The following is an 18,607-nucleotide window of genomic DNA, read 5'->3' on the forward strand; positions in this document are numbered from 1 at the left end:
TCTCAACACTACAGAAGAAATATTATTTTATTATGGAGCTAAAATTCTAGGCAATTACATAAATTTTTCCATAAGGAAATAAGTATTTAATGTGGAAAAGGATAAAATGTGAAAGGCCTGTTACTTGGACGCATAGCACGCTTTCCCTAAGCGAGTTTTCCTTTTTCCACAGACGACGAAGGAGCTACTCCTGTGAAGAGAAGACGGGTGAGCAGTGACGAGGAGCACACTGTAGATAGCTGTATCAGTGATACAAAAACTGAACCCCGGGAGGCATTGACCCCAACGAGCACTTCAGATAACGAGACACGGGACTCTTCGATCATTGATCCAGGCACGGAGCAGGATCCTCCTTCCCCCGAGAACAGTTCTGTCAAAGAGTACAGAATGGAAGTTCCATCTTCATTTTCAGAAGACGTAATGTTAGCGACGCGCTCACAGCACACGGAGGAGCAGTCAGGAAATGGTAAATTTGAAGAATGCAAAGAATTCAAAGACTTGCAGACTGCCAAGGATTCCATTGGAGCTGAGGAGGACTCGGAGTTTCCTTCCACATCCATTTCCGCGGTTTTATCTGACCTGGTGGATTTGAGGAGCTGTGACGGTCAAGCCTTAGCATCCCAGGACCCTGACACGGGTTTATCCATGAGTTGTGGCCATTCCAGAGGACTCTTCAGTCACATGCCGCAGCATGACATTTTAGACATGCTGTGTAGGACCATTGAGTCAACGATTCACGTGGTCACAAGGATATCTGGAAAAGGAAACCAAGCTGCTTCTTGACATTAGATGGAGCATGTCTGCTTTTTTAAAATTTTTTTCCTTCCCCCCCAAAATGCTGTTTGTATAAGTTTTGCTTATTTCTGTTTTGTGCTTCAGTTTGTCCAGTGCTCTCTGCTTGAATGGCAAGATAGATTTATATGCTTAATTCTTGGTCAGGCAGAACTCCAGATTTTTTTTATTTTTATTTTCTTTTTTCTTTTTTCTTTTTTTTTTTTTTTTGCATCTACCGTACACTTTCTTAAAGGGCAATCAGATAATGGATATGCTTTATGTAATTAAGAGTTCACTGTAGTGGCTTTCATTTAATATGGGTGTCTGGGAGAACAGGGCCTCCTTGCCCTGTATAATGTAATTTAAACTTATGGCATTTTTACTGTGTATAATATGGTGTCCTCTGTGCCAGTTTTGTACCTTATAATAGAGGCAGATTGCCTCAGATCACTGTGGTTCTTATTATCAAAATTAAGTTTACTTGTATACTAAACAACCACAAGAAATTTGATTCTGTAAAGAATCCTCTTTAGCTGTGGCCTGGCAGTATATATATGGTGCTTTATTTAACAGAATACCTGTGGAGGAAATAAAGCACACTTGATGTAAAATTAATTGTTTTATTTTTATTGACATGATCAATTGCTATTCTGTGCACTTCATTAAACTGATTGTGATGACTTTTGTTTATAACATGTTGCTTCAGTCTTTGGATTTCTCAAAGACAACTTCAAAAATGACACAGGTGCAGAGAAATGATGATCAAATGTATGTAACTTATGTAAATCTTGGTCCTTTTCTGGTTTACTTCGCATGAATGTTCTTGAGAGGGATTGGTGTTTGCTTTTTTTCTCCACTATGTTAGAACATGAAATGGTGGCAGAAGCCAGTGGAACTTTTAATTTTGTTATTTTTACCCTGTGTTAGTCATTTTCTTCTGCACCACTTGCAGACTTGCCTCCTTTCCTCCCCGGGCCCCTCCATCCAGCTGCTCCCTCGCTGTCCTGACACCATCTCCCCCCAGACGTTGGAATGACTCTCACCTTTCCCTCTCGTTTCTCCTGTTACTTCTGAGCAATATCCATTTCCTATGTGAACTTCAGACTGTCTGTGATACTGGTTTTAATATCTGATTAAACTCCATTTTCAGCTTCATTTTCCAGTTGCTTAGCTCATTTGTTTTCCTCTTGCCTTCATAACACATCTATGTCTTTTTTCTTCCAAATTCCTTCACTCTGTCTGCCATGTCTGCCATTTAATGTAGGTTAGCATAATTTGTTTCTCCACTATTATGTGATGCTTTTATGTCTCCTCTATCTTTGAATCTATTCTCATGTGATATTTTACCACCTGTAATGAATTACTCGTGTCTTTGAAGTTTACACTTAATATTCCCTTTTATTGGGATAGAATAATACAGCACTTTTATTCCTGTATTTACAGATACTAGTGAGTATTTAAGTTGGTCTCCTTATTATTCAGGCATGAAGTAATTATGTTTTTAATCTCTTTAGGAATAATTACCCTTTTGATCAACTTTTCCATAGATTGTAACTTTGGAGGAATCAACAGCTTCTCATCAAAACTTCTACATAGTGAGTATCAGAATTCATCTACCAAGTCCTCTACCGAGCTTCCCAGTATGTGGTTGGGTCTTCAGGAAGATACTCCCCAGCGACTGAAGCAGCCATTATAACCCTTGGGTGAGTAATCCCAATTAATTACTCTTATTAAAAATGTGCATCTGATTTTTGGTAATGTCTGACTTCACCTTTCAGCTATTGCACTTTGTTGGCTTTAGCTTCTCTTTCGGGATGAGATCACACCACAACTCTATTACTGAAGAGTGGGATTGTATCTTTTGTGATGGCTTTTTCTCATTATTTTGAAAGCCCTTTTTGAAGCATATACCAAGTATGAACAGTATTTAATAATTATTTCATAAATGATACAGAATACACCCTTCTTCCTCTTCATCTTCCCAGATGAACATTAGCCCTTCTCTGCACAGCTGCCCACTACTGACTAGACCCTTAAGTTATTTTTGCAATGTCTTCCCCTACAGACCCCTAGGTATGTGATTTGCAAATGCAAATTTTGTATTTTCCTGTGAATTATTTTCCCACAAACATACAACTGGCTAATTCAAATCCCACTAGAAGTCCATTTGTTTGATAACCACTTTCCTTAACAAAGAAGTTATAATTTCGGATCACGTTTCAGCGATGCGGTATGTTGAGGTTGGGTGCCTTTCTAAGTACCTTTGCACGATGTGACACGCATCGTACATACAGCTGTGTGAGGCCAGCAGCTCCCTCTGCAAAAAGCTACATCAAATCTGACAAGATATTAAACCCCACATTGATTGGCTTTAATTGAATGATTATCCTTTAGTTCTAAATTTACAGAATTTAATACTAGCTTTTCTATTATTTTGCTTAAAGACTGTGTCACGATTACGACAGGTATAATTATTCTTAGGCTCTTCCCTTGCATTACCTTCCAGTTTCCCCCTGGAGCATTTCTGGAATTCTTACTGGGCATTTTTTCCCAATATTCAGGTTTTTAAATAAAAGCAAGCGGTACCTGTACAGATTTGTCTCCGCTTCCATATCCTTGTTTGCACCTGTTTCTTTTCTTCCTGTGTCCCTCCTGATTTCTTCTGTAGTATTCTCCTCCTTTTACTGTAAATCAGTTTTTTGGTTTGTATTTCTTTGCTTTCAAGAATGCTTTTTCTAAATCCCTTTCTTTGAAAACCCCCATCTTTAGCTGGCTTCCTCAGTCTCTTAAAGCTTTTATTCTCTTACATGGCTCATCCCGCCTCTCATTTAATTGTTATTTCCTCCTGAAAAGTCCCACCTCCCACTGAACCCCTTCAAAATTAAGCTTTTAAAATCCCTTCTCCTTCCACTCTGTGAGCCTGGCCCTACCTTCGGGACTCAGCTCTGCAGACCAACCTCTGGACTCATTTTTTTGCTACAGTCTTACAAATCTTGTCTTTCACATTTAATTGTTTTTCCTTGTGGCTTTCTCAGAGACCAGAACACTACTACGTTATGAAAGCATGATACCACAAGCAGAACTCTTTTTCTGGTTCTGCTTTGTTGCTTCTTTCATACTGTTCACTGTCCCTGGGATGTCCTCTCTACATGTGTCTCCACCCCTGCTATTTCTCTTTTGTTATCTTGGGAAAATTTTAGGATAGGGAAGCTTTTCACAGACACTTGTATTTAGAAAACAAACTATGTTTACGATACTGTCATTTCCTTATGTGTGATACTATCATATCATTACCATCACACTATTACTAAATAATATGTAATTCCTAACTCTGCTCCATCCAGCTCAAGGGCTGGGAATAACAAGTAGCTTAACACTTTTTGGTTTTATTAATATTATAATATTAAACTCTTGGAGACCCTGTGAGAAATTTTAGCACTCAGGAATAAGTCGTTTTGCCTCAGATGGTGACTGTCCCCTGTATGCTGTGGCTGGCTGGCAGTGCCAGACATTCTCCTGAGGGCTCCCTGCTACAGGTAAAATGAATTTGTCTTTGATTTTTCTCAGTTCCAAAGTAACTGTGTGCAAAAATTGAACTTTCAGGCCAGCAATACAGTACTAAGTCAGCTAAGTTCCAGCACATACAGCGAGGATGAGAAGAGCGCAGGACTGCTGGTGAAGCAAAAACAAAAAAAACCTGTCCTTTTTTTGACTGTAAGGACAGTCATCAGGAGCTGTCTGCCCATTTTGTATGCCAGGCTCACCTACAAGCAGCATAAAAAGGTAGGTACTTCGTGGTTTTAGCTTAACAAAACTTGTACAGATTATCAAACTTACAGCTGTGCAGGCACGAAGGAAGAAGAATGCTAAAGCCAACGTCATCTTCAGTTCACTCCCCTTTCCTTCAAGAGGAAACGAGGGCTGGCTGGGGCTGTTCCTTCTCACACAGTCCTGGACCTTCCTGCAGCAGTTGCGGAGTTTTCAGGAGGATCTGGAAGCGAGTGGTGCAACACTGCAAACACAAGTAAGTCACTTCTTTTTTAACACTGATGATTGGCAATTATCTAGTTGAATACGCCTGCTCGTGGAAGGAGACACGAAAATTCAGACTAGCAAAATGCAAGTCATGGACACTTGTGACCCTCAGATGGGTTTTTTAGTCAGGAAGGAAAACTGGGGAGCCAGTAGGATGCTCTGTTTGAAGAAACTTGTGATTGGATTTAACATCCTACTCCCAGATACCATATTGTCACAAAAATCCCTTGGGTAGTCTATAGGCAAAACTGACCTCTGTCTTAAACCTAGATTTTCTGTTTTTATTTAAAGGTTGCCCCTTTGTCAACCAATGCTCTAAATCATTTTTGTATTCAAAATGTTAGGTCCTTGAATATTTATCAAAAAAGGTAACTAAATTTTTAGCATTCAAAAAAAGGAAGATGCTAAAACATGACATTTCTGAAGAGGCTGTTTCCACCCTCTACCTGGACACCTAAAACACGCACAGTGTGACTCTTAGTAACCAGTCTGTCCATCTCTCTGTCACCGTGAGGTGTTTGTTCTTGTTAGTACAACAAACATCACTGAAGTTCAAAGAAAATAACTGACTGCAAACTTTTCAGGGAAAACCTCACCTGTAGAAAAGAGGAGCACATCTTTATCTTCTGGATGATGCAAATTTATGAGTGGTAAGGTTGACATACATTGGTGTCCCGTAAAAATATATAGGACTTCTATACAGACTTAGTTTAGCGGAATCGGTTAATGGAGAAACTAAACTATGTAAAACCACACATTTTATTGAGCCAACCATGTTTTTCAAAGGCAGCTTGCCCTTTTTTGGTCAATTTGTTTCAAATTGCATACTTAATTCATACACTTTTTTGTAAAACCTTTGAGAATTAAGTTGCCCCGGTAACCTCAGTGTGGTTTAATTAAGAATAACAATTACTTACTTTCAGTATCCCAACTGCTCTCCTGTCAAATTTCTCCAACAAAGTTGCTCACTTTAATTTGAGCTATGGAATTGCAGAGGGCCATGAATCATTTAAGTGGAAGGTTTACAGGATTGCAAAATGAAAAGCTTTGTTACTGTTTGTTTCCTCCATAATAAATTTCACACCGAGGTCAAGTAAGGGAGTCCAGTGCATGCAGACTTCAGTGGTAACTGTCATGCCAACCCAAATTACATGACATTGTTAATTATCTTTCCCTAACACTGTCTACAGAGTTAGAAACAAATTCAGCCTGCAGTTAAAGCAATCTTAAGAAGTATTTAACGAGACTGTAAACTATATCACTCACATTTCTCCAAAGATCAGTTTTATAATCCCTTTCAGCTCACCTCTGGTGGGCATCCATCTCCTAGAGCGATTTAATTTTCCCACTCGATACATTGAATATTAAAGAACTACAAATGCTTCCTTTTGATTCACTTAGCTTACCTACTGTCCTGGTTTTGTTAAAAACAAGTTTCTCTTTTAGTGAATTTCCCCGTCGGCTAAAGTCTTCTTACTAACTGCAGTTTTCCTGAAAGTTAGATACATGTTTTGGTAGACGTAGCAATGGAATGCAAGGTAATCAATAATGATGCATCTCACGAGATGTGCAAGCAGGAGGTGAACTGAAAATTGACCAACTAAATATTCCATCCCATTCACATGATACTTCATATAAAAGTGGGAGATCACAAAGATCTCGACCCTTTTTCTTATGGCCGACATTGGGAGAGGACCTTGCGAGTTGTCCCTGCGAACTGAGGCCTAGTGACAGACTGAATCCCATTCTGGCTGGCTGCAGAGTCCAGTCTAGGACTTCGGGTGCCAGCCCTACATCTGCCGGAGCAGTTGCCAGGACTTTCAAGATTGGTTTTGTATATTTTGTATTATTTTCTCTATTTTGATTGGTAGCATTAGTAAGACATCTTTAATTTTTCCAACTGTCTTCTCTCTGTCCTCCTTTCCCTCCCAATCGCCTGTCCTTAGTGGGAAGGGGGGAGAGGGAGGGGCTGAAGAGGGAAGGGGAGAGAGAGATGGTTAACAATACATCTGCCATGGTTTTAGTGTCACTCTGCAATCAAACCAAGACACCTACCTATGACAGCAGTGCTCTACTGCAGCTGAATCGTAATTGCTCTCTGAAGTCGCAGGCAAGCAGAATTCAGTTTCCCCAAGCAAAGTTGTTTATAATACATAGTCTGACTTACTTGCCCCCTCATTCACTAGAAGCCCATAAATAATGCTTAAATGATATACAGTATCATAGCAGTGGGTCTTTATTCTTCCCACAAATAAATTACTTTGAAGTTAACCAAGTATAAAAAGTAATGCCCTAAAAACAAAAATACAGTGCTGTTCTCATTCCATGTTGTCTTGGGATTGCTGCAGTAAAATACGTATTTCTTCAAAATACTGCTGCTTCCAGCATTGTCTTGTACTTTCTTCGTTAGAGACGGGAACTCCTTTGCACTCTAACTGCAGTTCTGTTTGAGCAGCCAGATCCTTGAAATTCAAGGCAACCATTGCATAATGTTCTAAAGGAAGAAAATATGACATTTCAGTAAAGTGTTTTTTAAAGGCTTACATTTGTTGTTGATAATTTCCTATCTGCTTTTGCCTGTGCCCGAGCAAGGCCTGTTTTCACAGATGACAACTGCTACGGACATCAGGCTGTTCTCTAAAGAACACAGACTGAGCTTCCAGTTAGCACAGCTGTCACCTGTCGTGTTTGTTCCTTCTCCCCGCCAAGTGTCACCTCTGTTAGAGGTCCTGAGCGAGACTCACCATCAGGCCAGCTTCTACACCTCCACTTCAGGACAATTCTCTGGTTTGGGACCTGTAAGGAGATAAGAAGGTTCTCCTCAGTAGTGTTTGAGATAATTCATGTTAGGACTGCTCAGTGCCAATTCTCCCAAAAAACAAGATGAGTATCATCTTACGTAATAGTAGTAGACACATGCATGTAAACAATATACAAAGATTGGGTTTTTTAAATAAACTGTTTTCATCAAGCTCTCAGTTTGCTGCATTCCTGTGGTTTGTTCCCTCTCTAGGAAAAGGTCATGATGATTAATTACTAAACATAGGTTTAAGTTTATATTTTGACTGTTCCATCTAAATAGTTTCTTATCTAATTGTACTGACATCCCTCAGCTTCCCTGATGAGATGTTACCACTGCAGCCGATCTCGGGTGTTACACTTCTTCAGTGTGAACGTTTTCAGACTGGGCCATTTCTGGAGTGAACAGACATTTTATTACCTTGAACTGAGAATCCAATTTTCCAAAGCTTTGCTTTTTCAGATGTCCAATTGCCAGTGGTACTTACTGCCCATCATCTGGATGGACATAAGATACCAAGTCTAAGGTCAGCAAATGTGAAAATGATTTTTCAGAGATTTCAAAAACGGAGCTGAGCTCTAATTATCAATTCTTCAGTTCTATTTGCAAAAGCATTCAGTCAGGAAGAGTGTAACATTTGCTCTGAGTAGAACAGAGATCACTTCTCCAGTTACATGAAGAACTGATAGGCATTTGGGAGATAAACCTTTCTCACTCCTCCTACTAAAAAAGGATGGTGCTGAGAGCTTTCTCCCCCTGTGCAGGTCATTAGGTGTAGCCAGCACCTGCTCTTTTGATGGGGAAGAAAAATTACACAACATAATAGCTTTTTTTTTTTTGCTTTGAAATAGAGGAACTGAAAATAAGCATTAGAGAAGCTGAAACTGATGCTATCTTTCAGCTCAGAGTCTAACACCCCCCCATACCACCCCCATTTTTAAAGCGCAAAGTAGGAGCTTTTTACCAGTTCTGCATATTCACCACTGACACAGCCATCAAACATCTGAAGTTTGCCTCCTTTCTCGGCTTCAATCACAGCAGGACACTTAGAAAACTTCTGTACCAACTAGAAAAAAAGAACAGAGCACAAGTCAGTTAACTACAAATCTGTACTATTATACAATGCACCACATTATCAGACAAAGGAGGTTTGCTGAAGAAATTAAACTGTAATCTACGTTAAGAGTCTAAGTACTAATCAGGCTTTTCATTTTATACAGCCCTGAGGATCTGTGCTGTAGCAGGGGCCAGTGGGGGGACAGAATGAGACTAAATGCTGAGAAGCCTCCGATGGTGAAGATGCAAAGACTCCAGCCACCTGCAAGGGGCATGGACAAAGCACGTATTATACATATATACATGCAGACATGCACAGACATGACTTCCTGAAACTAACTTTGGAAATGAGGGAGGCAGAGCAACAGCTCTAGGAAGGTACAAAAGAGCTGCTGCCAGCCATTATTGTTTCCCATTGGTACTGTTGGGATGCCAATATAAAGGTCTCTGATACTAGTCCAGGCTTTTTTGAAGGATTCAAACATAAAATCAGTAAATTTTTTTTTCTTTTAATGCAATAGTTAATCTAATTAATGTGCAACAGTGCCACTACTGAGCACTTCAAGCTCCTGAATGACAAGTACTTAAATAAAACAACTAAACTTTTTCTACCTAGCAAAGTGTGACTGAACTGCATATAAACTACATAAAGATGCAGCTTCACTTGTTTAGTTGGCTTTTCTTCCTATTAAGATAACAACTGGCAAAAAAAACCCAAACGGTCTAAGCCACTCTAAAAATTAATCTCTCATTAAAAAGGTAAAAGTGGAATGATCCTATTGCCACCTTCTAGTGCTTGCTGATTGCTATCGCAAGAACTTGACAACTTGAGGTCAGCTACCCAGCCTTTGTTCCTAAACTGACACGCTGCCTCAGCAACTGTCACCTCCTTTTGCTTTTTCACACTCAAATGCTGCAGTTGCTTAAAAGGTGAAGCTTTCAGCAAAAATTCAAGAGCAAGTAATGACAAACAGAACTACAAATACTCAGTGAAGTTACAAGAAAAGGGTAGCACGTGAAACCTTCAGTTTCTGGACGATCACATCTCTCTATTTAATGTACTTAAGGAGTATTATCTGTACTGGACACTAGAAATACGACACATGTATTACACAACTATTCAGATACAACAGCATCCACAGTAAATTATATTGCTACTGAAGGTATCACTTACTTCCTTAGTTGTGAAGATGCTATAAAGTTCATCTGCTGGAGAGTTGAAGATTTCTCTCATAAGTATCTTCACTGTTGGAATTTTTACACCAACTATATCCAAAGACTGTGGTGAAACAGAATCCTGTAAAGCAAACAATATTCACATCAATGAGTGCAAGATCAAACGTCTAGACAGTCCAGAATGCAGGACTGTTGTTACCTGTGCATTCTTCTACTGTGCTGTGAATATTCATTAATTATACAACCTACTGCCATATTTCTTTAACAGTATTATTGATCAGTACTCACTAAATTAAGTTACATAAATTATGAGAGTGTGATTTGCTCCAAAGACACCTGAAGTTAACTTCACACTGGGTGAAGTGATCTGTGCAGGTGAATTCCAGCTTCGTCTTGCCAAAGCTGCAGCCGTTACAGAACAAAGCATCATGGAGCACAGAAATGCTGTCGTTCTCCTCCCATGCCTGGCAGACCCGTGCCCAGCATCTGTGACGTGTCATTTCAGTATTACAGGCCCTGAGCACAGCGATGAGGGGGCAGTTCCACCCCACAGGCTTTCAAAGGAATATGCAATTGCTGCCATTGCCATAAATGTAGTCCCTACAGATTTTGCTACGTTAAATTCATACACTTCAAGCCAACATACCTGCATGGTGTTCCCAATCAGCTCTCGGTCAGCAGCCAGCTCCTGACCAACAGTCGCTTTTGTTGGCAGAATCATTCCCAATGTGAACTCTGTAAAAAAAAACCACTTTTCAGTATGAAATTGAGCTGTACAGCCACCCTGACATTCAGATATGTAATGAAGATTGCTGGGTAGAACTGTGGAGAATGGAAGCACAGAATGAGACATACAACTTCAATCCAGAGTTGCCCCACCTTACCCCTATGTTTTTATTAGCCACAGAGTCTAACAGCAATTTCCATTAGAAACACGGGATTTTTCAAAGCTACCTGACCCAAAATTAGTAACATGTGCTCATTAAAGAATGCACCATCTCCCAAGAACTTCTGAACAGCGGCCAACCAGTCTGTCTGCAGGTCTTGCAGTGATCGCTGCAGTCAGTATGTGTAACACAACACAGCCTGGGTCGCTACAGAAACTTCTGGACACTGTCATGTTTGATAGCAAGTCAGATTTTGACTGGCAGGACTAACTTATCTCAGCTGGTGACAATTCAAACCAATACAAACCCAAAGACTTCTCAACATATTACCAATCTATTCAAGAAAGAAAACTGCATTAAACCAAACCTAACATACTGGTTTTAATTACCTGTTTTAAGTGCTTCCAGGTAATCTCTCAGGGCCTCTCTGACTTTTTTGGTTCCTTCAGTTCTCATAAGTTCCTTCAGAACATCGCCTTCTCCTTTCTTTTTGCTAATGTTTATCTAGAAACAGAAAAATTACATTATCTAAGCAGCACATAAACACGAGCCTTTTGGATTCTGGCAACAAAGTATTTTGGCTTTGTTTACTATATTCAGAGGACAGCTGCAATTTCAAGTTCATTATCTTCTCAGTTTATCCTACCTTTCCTAAAATAAGTCCTCTTGGGTTTTGACTTCAATAAATGTTGTATCTCACCTCCACAGTAGCTTACCCAGGCTTATCAAGTATAAACAGAGTTGCCTACTACATAGCAGAAGTTGAGGAATCTGTGGAAGCCACAGTATCAACTGCTATACAACCAACAAGGAGATTCCTCAAGTTCTTAGGTTTTTTGGGGAGATGAGAGGGTGATGGTTCTTTTTAAGACCACGACAAGCAAGAGTTCTTCTCAAATTTGTAGTTAGTATATCATCACAAACAATAATTAGCAAAGAAAATTGTGCATATTCCTAGCAGGCAAATTTGAGAACAGAGCTAGGTCATTATTCCAATTATAAAAATGAAAACATGAAACAAACTATCCAAGTGTAATTACCCCACTTAATCACGGGATAAATCAAAATATGATGCCTTTATGTTGATCAATGTTTATTTAAGAATTCTGAACCTATATAGCCATATCAGTATTTCACACCTACCTCTGTATCATCTACCTCATTTTCTTCTGACAGGTTAGGAATTTCAACAGATCCCTTATGTTTCTCACCAGACTCTTTCACTGTACCTGTATTAACATAACGAATTCTTAAATGCATTATTAAAAACTATTTCCCCCATACCAAGAATTTTATGCTTGGAAATGAGTTGTACAAAAGCGTTACTTGAAGCAGGTTGTCTAGAATGTAACTTAAAGGAACTAAATAGCATCCAAAAGTCTTAAATGTGTCAGTACTTTCGCATTCTCAGAACTGTATTTTCCTGTAGAGAAGCACCCAGCTATGTAAAAGCACACAGGTACATCTGCTCGCTCAGCGCTACCCTTCTGCTGCTCTCACCTGCAACCCTCAGCTGTCCCAATGCTCTCTGCTTCCAACATCTGCCAACACAAAATGTGAATCTAAACAGGGGGGCAGGGGAAAAACAACCTCCTCTTCCCTTAAATTTGTCTGCCTTTTATGCAGAAGCTCCCTAGAATGCTAACTATTCCTTCTTGAATACCTGAAAAGCTCCCAGCATACAGGCATGTTACCATAAAATGATTGTATGTGTAATACAGGTAAACAAATGAAATTTTTTACAAATAGGAAACTTCACGTGCAATTTTTTTAGAACACTTGTTCTTAATAGCTTTGCTGCGAGCTGCCAGTCATCACTGTACACATCAGGAAGCTTCGCAAGAACAGAAATTACGCTCCACCTCTGCATCCTGCTGGGCAAAGGCCCACCAACACTTACGTACACGGCTCTGTGAACGTGCTCTGGGATAGGAAACCTGGACTGTACTTCATTGCCTCAGACCTTACAGTGAAAAGACTGAATTTAAGGTCTGACACTTTTTTTTTCATTACACTGAAAAGTCTGCCCCCTCGCCTTGCAAAACCATTTATTTAGTTATTTAAACTTATCCACTATTTGGAAAGCAATAGCAAAAACATGCAGCTCTACCCCAAATCCAGTTATCTTCATAGTGTTCTATCAGCTTAGTTGTAAAAACGTACGAAACACAACAGTAAGCTTTATCCATCAGCAAAACTCTAAAATGCAAACAACCCTTGTTAAGCATGACTGCAAAAGGAGAATTATCATGAAGGCAGACATAATATTTCTTTGGATTCTCACGCCTTCAAAGGAGCTACCTAGATCCAGCTATGACTAAATATCACCCTCATTATTTTTAATTACTACCCTGAAATGACCACCATGCTATAAGGGGGCATTGTACACAGATATAACCTAACATGCTACTGGTCAAGATCACAGTAAAGTACACAAACAAACACTCAAGATGTTTCTTAGCAAGAAAAAAAGTGAATGATGGTTAATAACACAAAGTGGGGTACGGTGCAAAGATCCCTTGCTAGTCAGGAGCTAAATCAATGAAGCACCGAGCAGTACACAAAGACTGTTAATCCAGAGCGAGACAAGCACACTCACACAGCAAAGGGCTGAACTAGAAGATCTCTCTTGGGCTTCTCAAAGTCTCTCAGGAGAACCAGTCAGCTCAAGCACAAAGTCACGTGAACTAATTATGCAGCTAGAACACTTCTGTTCCCAACACAAATCACATGCAGCTCCTTAAACTTCACCGCTTTCTTCTAGGTCTGGGTTTAGTACAGGCAAAACCACAGACTGTTCTCTTTGCTGATAGTAAGACAAGTCTTATTTTCAGCTACTCTCCCCAAAAGGAAGCGCAAGCATGCAGGAAGAAGTTTTTCGGAGCAAAACACAAACCTGGCTTCTATCCATTCAACTAATTTATTAACTATTTTCACAACTCTTAAAGATGCCCAAATAACACAGGTCAGATGACAAATTTAAATTCATAAAAGCAGTACATGGATTTTTTTTTCTTTTTTTTCCCCGTTCAAAAACCTGCCTGACCAAGGGACAGATGCAGATGCATCTGTGCTGGACGGCAAAGTCCCACCAGTTAACAGAGCTGGCTGGTCGGCCTTACATAGGCAGAATGTTGGTACAGCTTCGCATTTTAGTATCACTGCAATGTAAGCAAACCTATTTTACCTTTTTATCAAACAACCAAATTATCTGTTTGAATCCCGTGGGACTCCAATAACAGACCTAAAAATAAATGATTTTTTGTTTCCTGTCAATCCAGCATTTTAGAAAATTACTAGTGAAAGCACATCTCAGGAAGACCTACCTATAAACCCAGTGTTGAAATACCTAGTTTTAAAAGGACATACATGTTTTCATAAAGGTTCCATCACAACGTAGAATAAATCTACTAAAATCCTCACCACATCTTCAAATAAATGACAGAACAGCCATTTTGCTCAATTTTAGTGCCATTAAATACCCTTAGTTCCTCACCTTCTTGTTGCTCTGTAATCTAAATTGCTAAGGGCAATGTTTTTCCAACATCAGACTTTTCAAACTGGCTGCATATTTCAGAATTTATATAATCTCTTATGTACTGAGATTTTAATCACAGCTTCAATTACTAGTTATCCTAGAAGACTTACAGAGGAAATAATCAGGGCAATTAGTGTTTTTAGCAGTTCAGTCTGAACTCTCATTTCCAACTCAGAGCTCTCAGAAAACACACGACATCATAGCTATCAAATTAAGAAAAAAATCAGCCTCGGCTCTTTCAGAATTTTACTGTGTAGCAACAAATTCCTTTAAGCTCTCAAAGACAGTCCTAGAGTTAGGTTATAGTTGGACTCAATGATCCTGAGGGTCTCTTCCAAGTGAAATGATTCTATGAGTCTATGCTTCTACTTACCCCTCAGTGCAACACTGAAATGAGCGAAATATCTAATAAAAATTATAGTTAAATGCTGAATAGCGTGAAGACCGAACAGAGGAAAAAGAATTTAGGAAGAATTTATTAGAAATATCTGCCTACTGCTATGCCTTATACACTAAGATAAAAACAAAAACAAACTAACCAGTATTTAAACTTACATGATTTTAGCTTACCTTGAAAAAAATCCAAAAGCTGATTACAATTACTTAATAAACCACACTGATGTAAACTGCACGACACAGCATGATGCTTGCCTTCCTCTGTTAACATTTAGATCACAATTGCTAAGTGTGTTCTTAGTTTATAACACACTTGTAACATTTAAAAACATAGTTCAACATGAACAAAAATAAATAAATAACAGTACTTCTTTAAGTCCTCTATTATTGTGGGAGCAGACCTCAATTCCCAATCTGCTCAAATAGGAGCACTGGTCTCTGCATCGAAATAAGTGTTAAAATCCCAGTCAGCCGAACCAGTAAAACCAGTCACGAGGAACTGCACTGGAAAGGAGTGCAAAACGCAGCCAGCGGCACCTGAACACTGATCCACAGACTACAGCCCTGTTTTGGGGCACAAGAACTAAGAGGGGAACACTAAGTATGGCCCCTGGTATTGCCACCTCCTGTAGTAAGTCGTAAGGTCTGAGAAACTGGTACAGTATTTTGGAGAGGAACAACCTGTCATTTGGCATTACATCCATGTACAATTTGCCCGTACGGGCACTTTTTATCAGCTCTTCCTACTTACTCCAATGCAAGAGTTTTAAGCATCTACTAAACGGAAAGAATTCCTTGATGTTATCGAAAGATATATTTTCGGGTCGGTCTGCAAAGAAAAAGTTGCCATAGGACAAGGACAGTGGAGGACGAACCCCCAAGAGCTGGTGTTGCGAGCAGATGTAGCACAACAACAATGCACAGGCACAGCCCGTTATCCCAAATTATCCAGAAGTGTTTCCTTATTCCCACTGAATAGGTTTTTCCTCAGCTAACTCATTATCCTCAGTGTAAGCTACGCCAAATTTTTTGAAACATCTGCACTTTAACACTCCATAGTTTCTCCTGTTTCCTCCTATGCACACGCATTAGCGCACAGCTGCAATCTGTGCACATCAGGAGAGTAAAACAGTTCACACGTGTTATTGTAAGCATAAATAGAAGTATTTACAATAGAAGTATTTAATTCTTGCAAAGTAAAATTACTAATACTGTGCTGTTAAAATAATGCTAAGAAACGTGTACGGCATTAAAAAAAATGAAGGGGGAAAAGACACACGCTAGGGTTTCGAGATGATTTAAAAATAAGCACTTATGAGGTTTCAGGCCCACGCGTGTCCTGCAATCTCCCTACGACTGTGATTCACCACAGTGACCCGAAAGGAGACGGTTTCCCGACCCAAAGGAGAGAGTTTACTCTCCGAAGTGATCACCCCCACCCTGCAGAGCAAACGGGCTTTGCAGACACCAGGGCAAACTGGAAGTTTATCTGTCTCCTGCCATGAGGGCCGGGAAAAGCTCCTCACCGCCCGAGCCTGAGGGAGCCCCCCGGACAAACGCCTCAGGGGGGCCCGGCAGCGCCTCACCGCCCCCCAGACAAACGCCTCAGGGGGGCGCCTCACCGCCCCCCAGACAAACGTCTCAGGGAGGCCCGGCAGCGCCTCCCTGCTCCCCGGACAAACGCCTCAGGGGGGCCCGGCAGCGCCTCACCGCCCCCCAGACAAACGCCTCAGGGGGGCCCGGCAGCGTCTCACCGCCCCCCGGACAAACGCCTCAGGGAGGCCCGGCAGCGCCTCACCGCCCCCCCCGCCATGCCGGTCCCCTCACAGCCGCCCCCCCGTACCTCTCCAGCCGAGGCGCAGGTTCCACTCGTAGAAGAAGATGAGTTTCCCTTTGCGGCTGCTGCAGGACGCTTCCCCTTCCACCTGCTTCAGCTCGCTGATCTCGCAGCGCCCGGCCTCCCCTTCCACCGCCAGCCCCACCAGCACCTCCCGCAGCTTGCTCTTCGACCAGCTGGTCGCGTCGCGCTCCGTCCTGCGCCGGGAAGCGGGGCCGTTAACCGGTGTGTCCCCCCCGCCCCGGCTTCCCTCACAACGTCCCCTCACAGATTCCCGCCTCGGGGAGCGCAACGGCCGCGCCGCGCGCCGCCCGCCTCACCAGTGCCAGTTGTTGACGTTGGTGGCGTCCGCGCGCTCCTCCACGATCCAGCGCGGGTCCCCCTGCCCCCACTTGGCCATGGCGCTGCCGCCCCCTCCCCTCCTTCCCTCACTCCCCTCACCGCCCGGCCCCGCCTCCGCCCCGCCAGAAGGTGCCAGAAAGTTCGCCCGGCGGAGGAGGAGCGCGGGGCCGCGCCGCCCCGCGCCCCGCTGGCCCTGCGCGGGCAGCGGTGAGCGGCCGCTCCGCTGCGCCCTCCGGGGAGGAGGAGCACCGCGTAACTACACGAACAGCGCCCGCTCGTTTTCAAAAAACGGGCGGTTTTGCGCCAAAGAACGGGAAACTTACGCCCGAGGAACGCTTAGTCTGAAATAATGACAAGGCGTCACGTGGGGAATTGGGTTTTTTGTCTTATTTTACACGTAAGAAATTAAATACACTGTAAGCAGCACATCTAGGAAAGTTAACGTTGCACTACAACCACTCCGCAGTCCTTATTCCCTACTCCTTGTCCGCCTCACAGCACAAAAAGGAGTAGCAGGAATTACAATCTGGATAGCGTTCCCATATTCTTACTGCTCATTTAATTCTGTACGGTTGTGACGAGAGTCAAGTGTGGTTTTCCTAAAAGTTCTCTTATTGGCGGAAAAATACATCGTTATCATCAGGGTCATTGTCTTCAGACTCTGCATCCAAAATAATGGCCACTTCCGAAAATTTTACTCCTTTCAGTTCTTTTTCAGGGGCAGGCTTTTTGGGATCAGGTGTTATGGGGAGATGTGACTCTTGATTGGTGTCTGTCAGAAAGGAATCCTGCAAGAAAACATAACGCAGGTGAGGCAGAAAGCTAAAAATCACGGAATGCTGACAAATTCTGAGAAGTAGAAGTCGTATAACTTTTATTTGTATATTTTCTGTCTCTGAAGCTTGCAAAGAAAGCCTTGTTTTTAAGGCTGCAAGTTTTAGGAGCAGCACATGCGAAACCTTCACTGTACGCATTCTGTGAAAGGTAGAAGGGCGTCCTTACATCATCATTTCTGCATCAAAGTTCTCCTTCTAGGCAGGGACAAACAGCCCCTCCTCAAAGATTTTTCATTTACTTACTTTTTGTAATAATTCTTTCGGTTATTTGATGCACAATAATAAAATACGTTCCACTCCATTCTTTGCAATTGAAAAGCTGATTACCTGTTTTGTTGTGAACTCTGCGGCGGGCTGGGCTCCTACATTTGTAGGTTCAGCGGCTTTCCCAGATGCTGCATTTTCTTCACGTTCACTGTCATAATCCAACAGCAGCCTGTCGAGGTACCTGCATTGTTCATCGGCCTCCGTTATGCCTTGGCCAGCATCACCCCCTTTGGTGTCTCCCATGTTGCTAAACTCTATTTCAGTTTTCCTGAAAGAGAGTTAAGAGAATTCATAACTATTGGCAAGCTCAAGGTTGTTAAGTGACAGAAATCTTAGCGCCTCTAAAACAGAGAGCAGCACGTGCACTGATCTCAAAATTACCTGGATTTTACCCAGGGAAACGTTACGTAGCTTGTTGTATAACGAACGTTTGGTGTGGTTGGTTTGTTTGTTTTCTGCATAAGGCTTAACAATTTGCTAAAGACTAAGTTGGAATTTGCTCTTGTATTTTTTGATACAAGATTCAAAGTTGTTAGCTTCCTTCAAGAGGAGAGTTCTTAACTTAAAATTGCACAGGTTCTTAAAAATCAACCGATACGTTAGTGAAAGATAAAAGGAAAACCCTATGTTACCAGAATCAACTAGAACATCTTTTAATATGCT

General features: G+C 41.5%; 2 protein-coding genes across 14 annotated transcripts in view; one reads left to right on the plus strand and one right to left on the minus strand.

Annotated features, from left to right (window-relative positions):
* USP34 (ubiquitin specific peptidase 34) overlaps positions 1-1,888 on the plus strand; it is a 124,262-nt gene extending 122,374 nt beyond the window's left edge. For all 10 annotated transcript variants that reach the window (XM_065630611.1, XM_065630616.1, XM_065630614.1 and 7 more), the window contains one exon: positions 173-1,888. In XM_065630611.1, coding sequence (XP_065486683.1) covers positions 173-783 — 611 coding nt within the window. In that variant the 3' untranslated portion in view covers positions 784-1,888. The remainder of the gene's footprint in view (positions 1-172) is intronic.
* LOC135986557 (activator of 90 kDa heat shock protein ATPase homolog 2-like) lies at positions 651-16,900 on the minus strand. 4 transcript variants are annotated; one of them, XR_010605897.1, is made up of 12 exons: positions 16,820-16,900; positions 16,506-16,696; positions 11,872-11,957; positions 11,118-11,232; positions 10,488-10,576; positions 9,840-9,962; positions 8,574-8,675; positions 7,554-7,605; positions 6,865-7,303; positions 4,612-4,786; positions 3,361-3,458; positions 651-754 (listed from the first exon to the last, which is right to left on the minus strand). XR_010605897.1 is itself a non-coding variant. In XM_065630625.1 (9 exons), the coding sequence occupies exons 1-9, from the start codon at positions 16,897-16,899 to the stop codon at positions 7,128-7,130; spliced, it is 1,014 nt and encodes a 337-aa protein (XP_065486697.1). In that variant the 5' UTR covers position 16,900; the 3' UTR covers positions 6,768-7,127. The 4 variants fall into 4 exon arrangements, 1 of the variants encoding a protein (XP_065486697.1); XR_010605898.1 differs by having other exon boundaries at positions 651-772; XR_010605899.1 differs by lacking the exons at positions 651-754; positions 3,361-3,458; positions 4,612-4,786 and adding an exon at positions 6,095-6,300.
* Between the last annotated feature and the right edge of the window lie 1,707 nt (positions 16,901-18,607).

The sequence above is a fragment of the Caloenas nicobarica genome, chromosome 3 (assembly GCF_036013445.1).
Source record: "Caloenas nicobarica isolate bCalNic1 chromosome 3, bCalNic1.hap1, whole genome shotgun sequence".
Lineage (NCBI taxonomy): Eukaryota > Metazoa > Chordata > Aves > Columbiformes > Columbidae > Caloenas > Caloenas nicobarica.

Bases quoted from the DNA above. Each gene is read 5' to 3' on its own strand.
- LOC135986557 (XM_065630625.1), bottom strand. From the start codon at position 16,899: ATGGCCAAGTGGGGGCAGGGGGACCCGCGCTGGATCGTGGAGGAGCGC. The intron at 11,958-16,505 runs GTACGGGGGGGC...ATGTTAATACAG, and splicing joins CCTGCGCCTCGGCTGGAGAG to GTACAGTGAAAGAGTCTGGT. The intron at 8,676-9,839 runs GTAAGTGATACC...CTTTTTTTCTAG, and splicing joins GCATCTTCACAACTAAGGAA to TTGGTACAGAAGTTTTCTAA.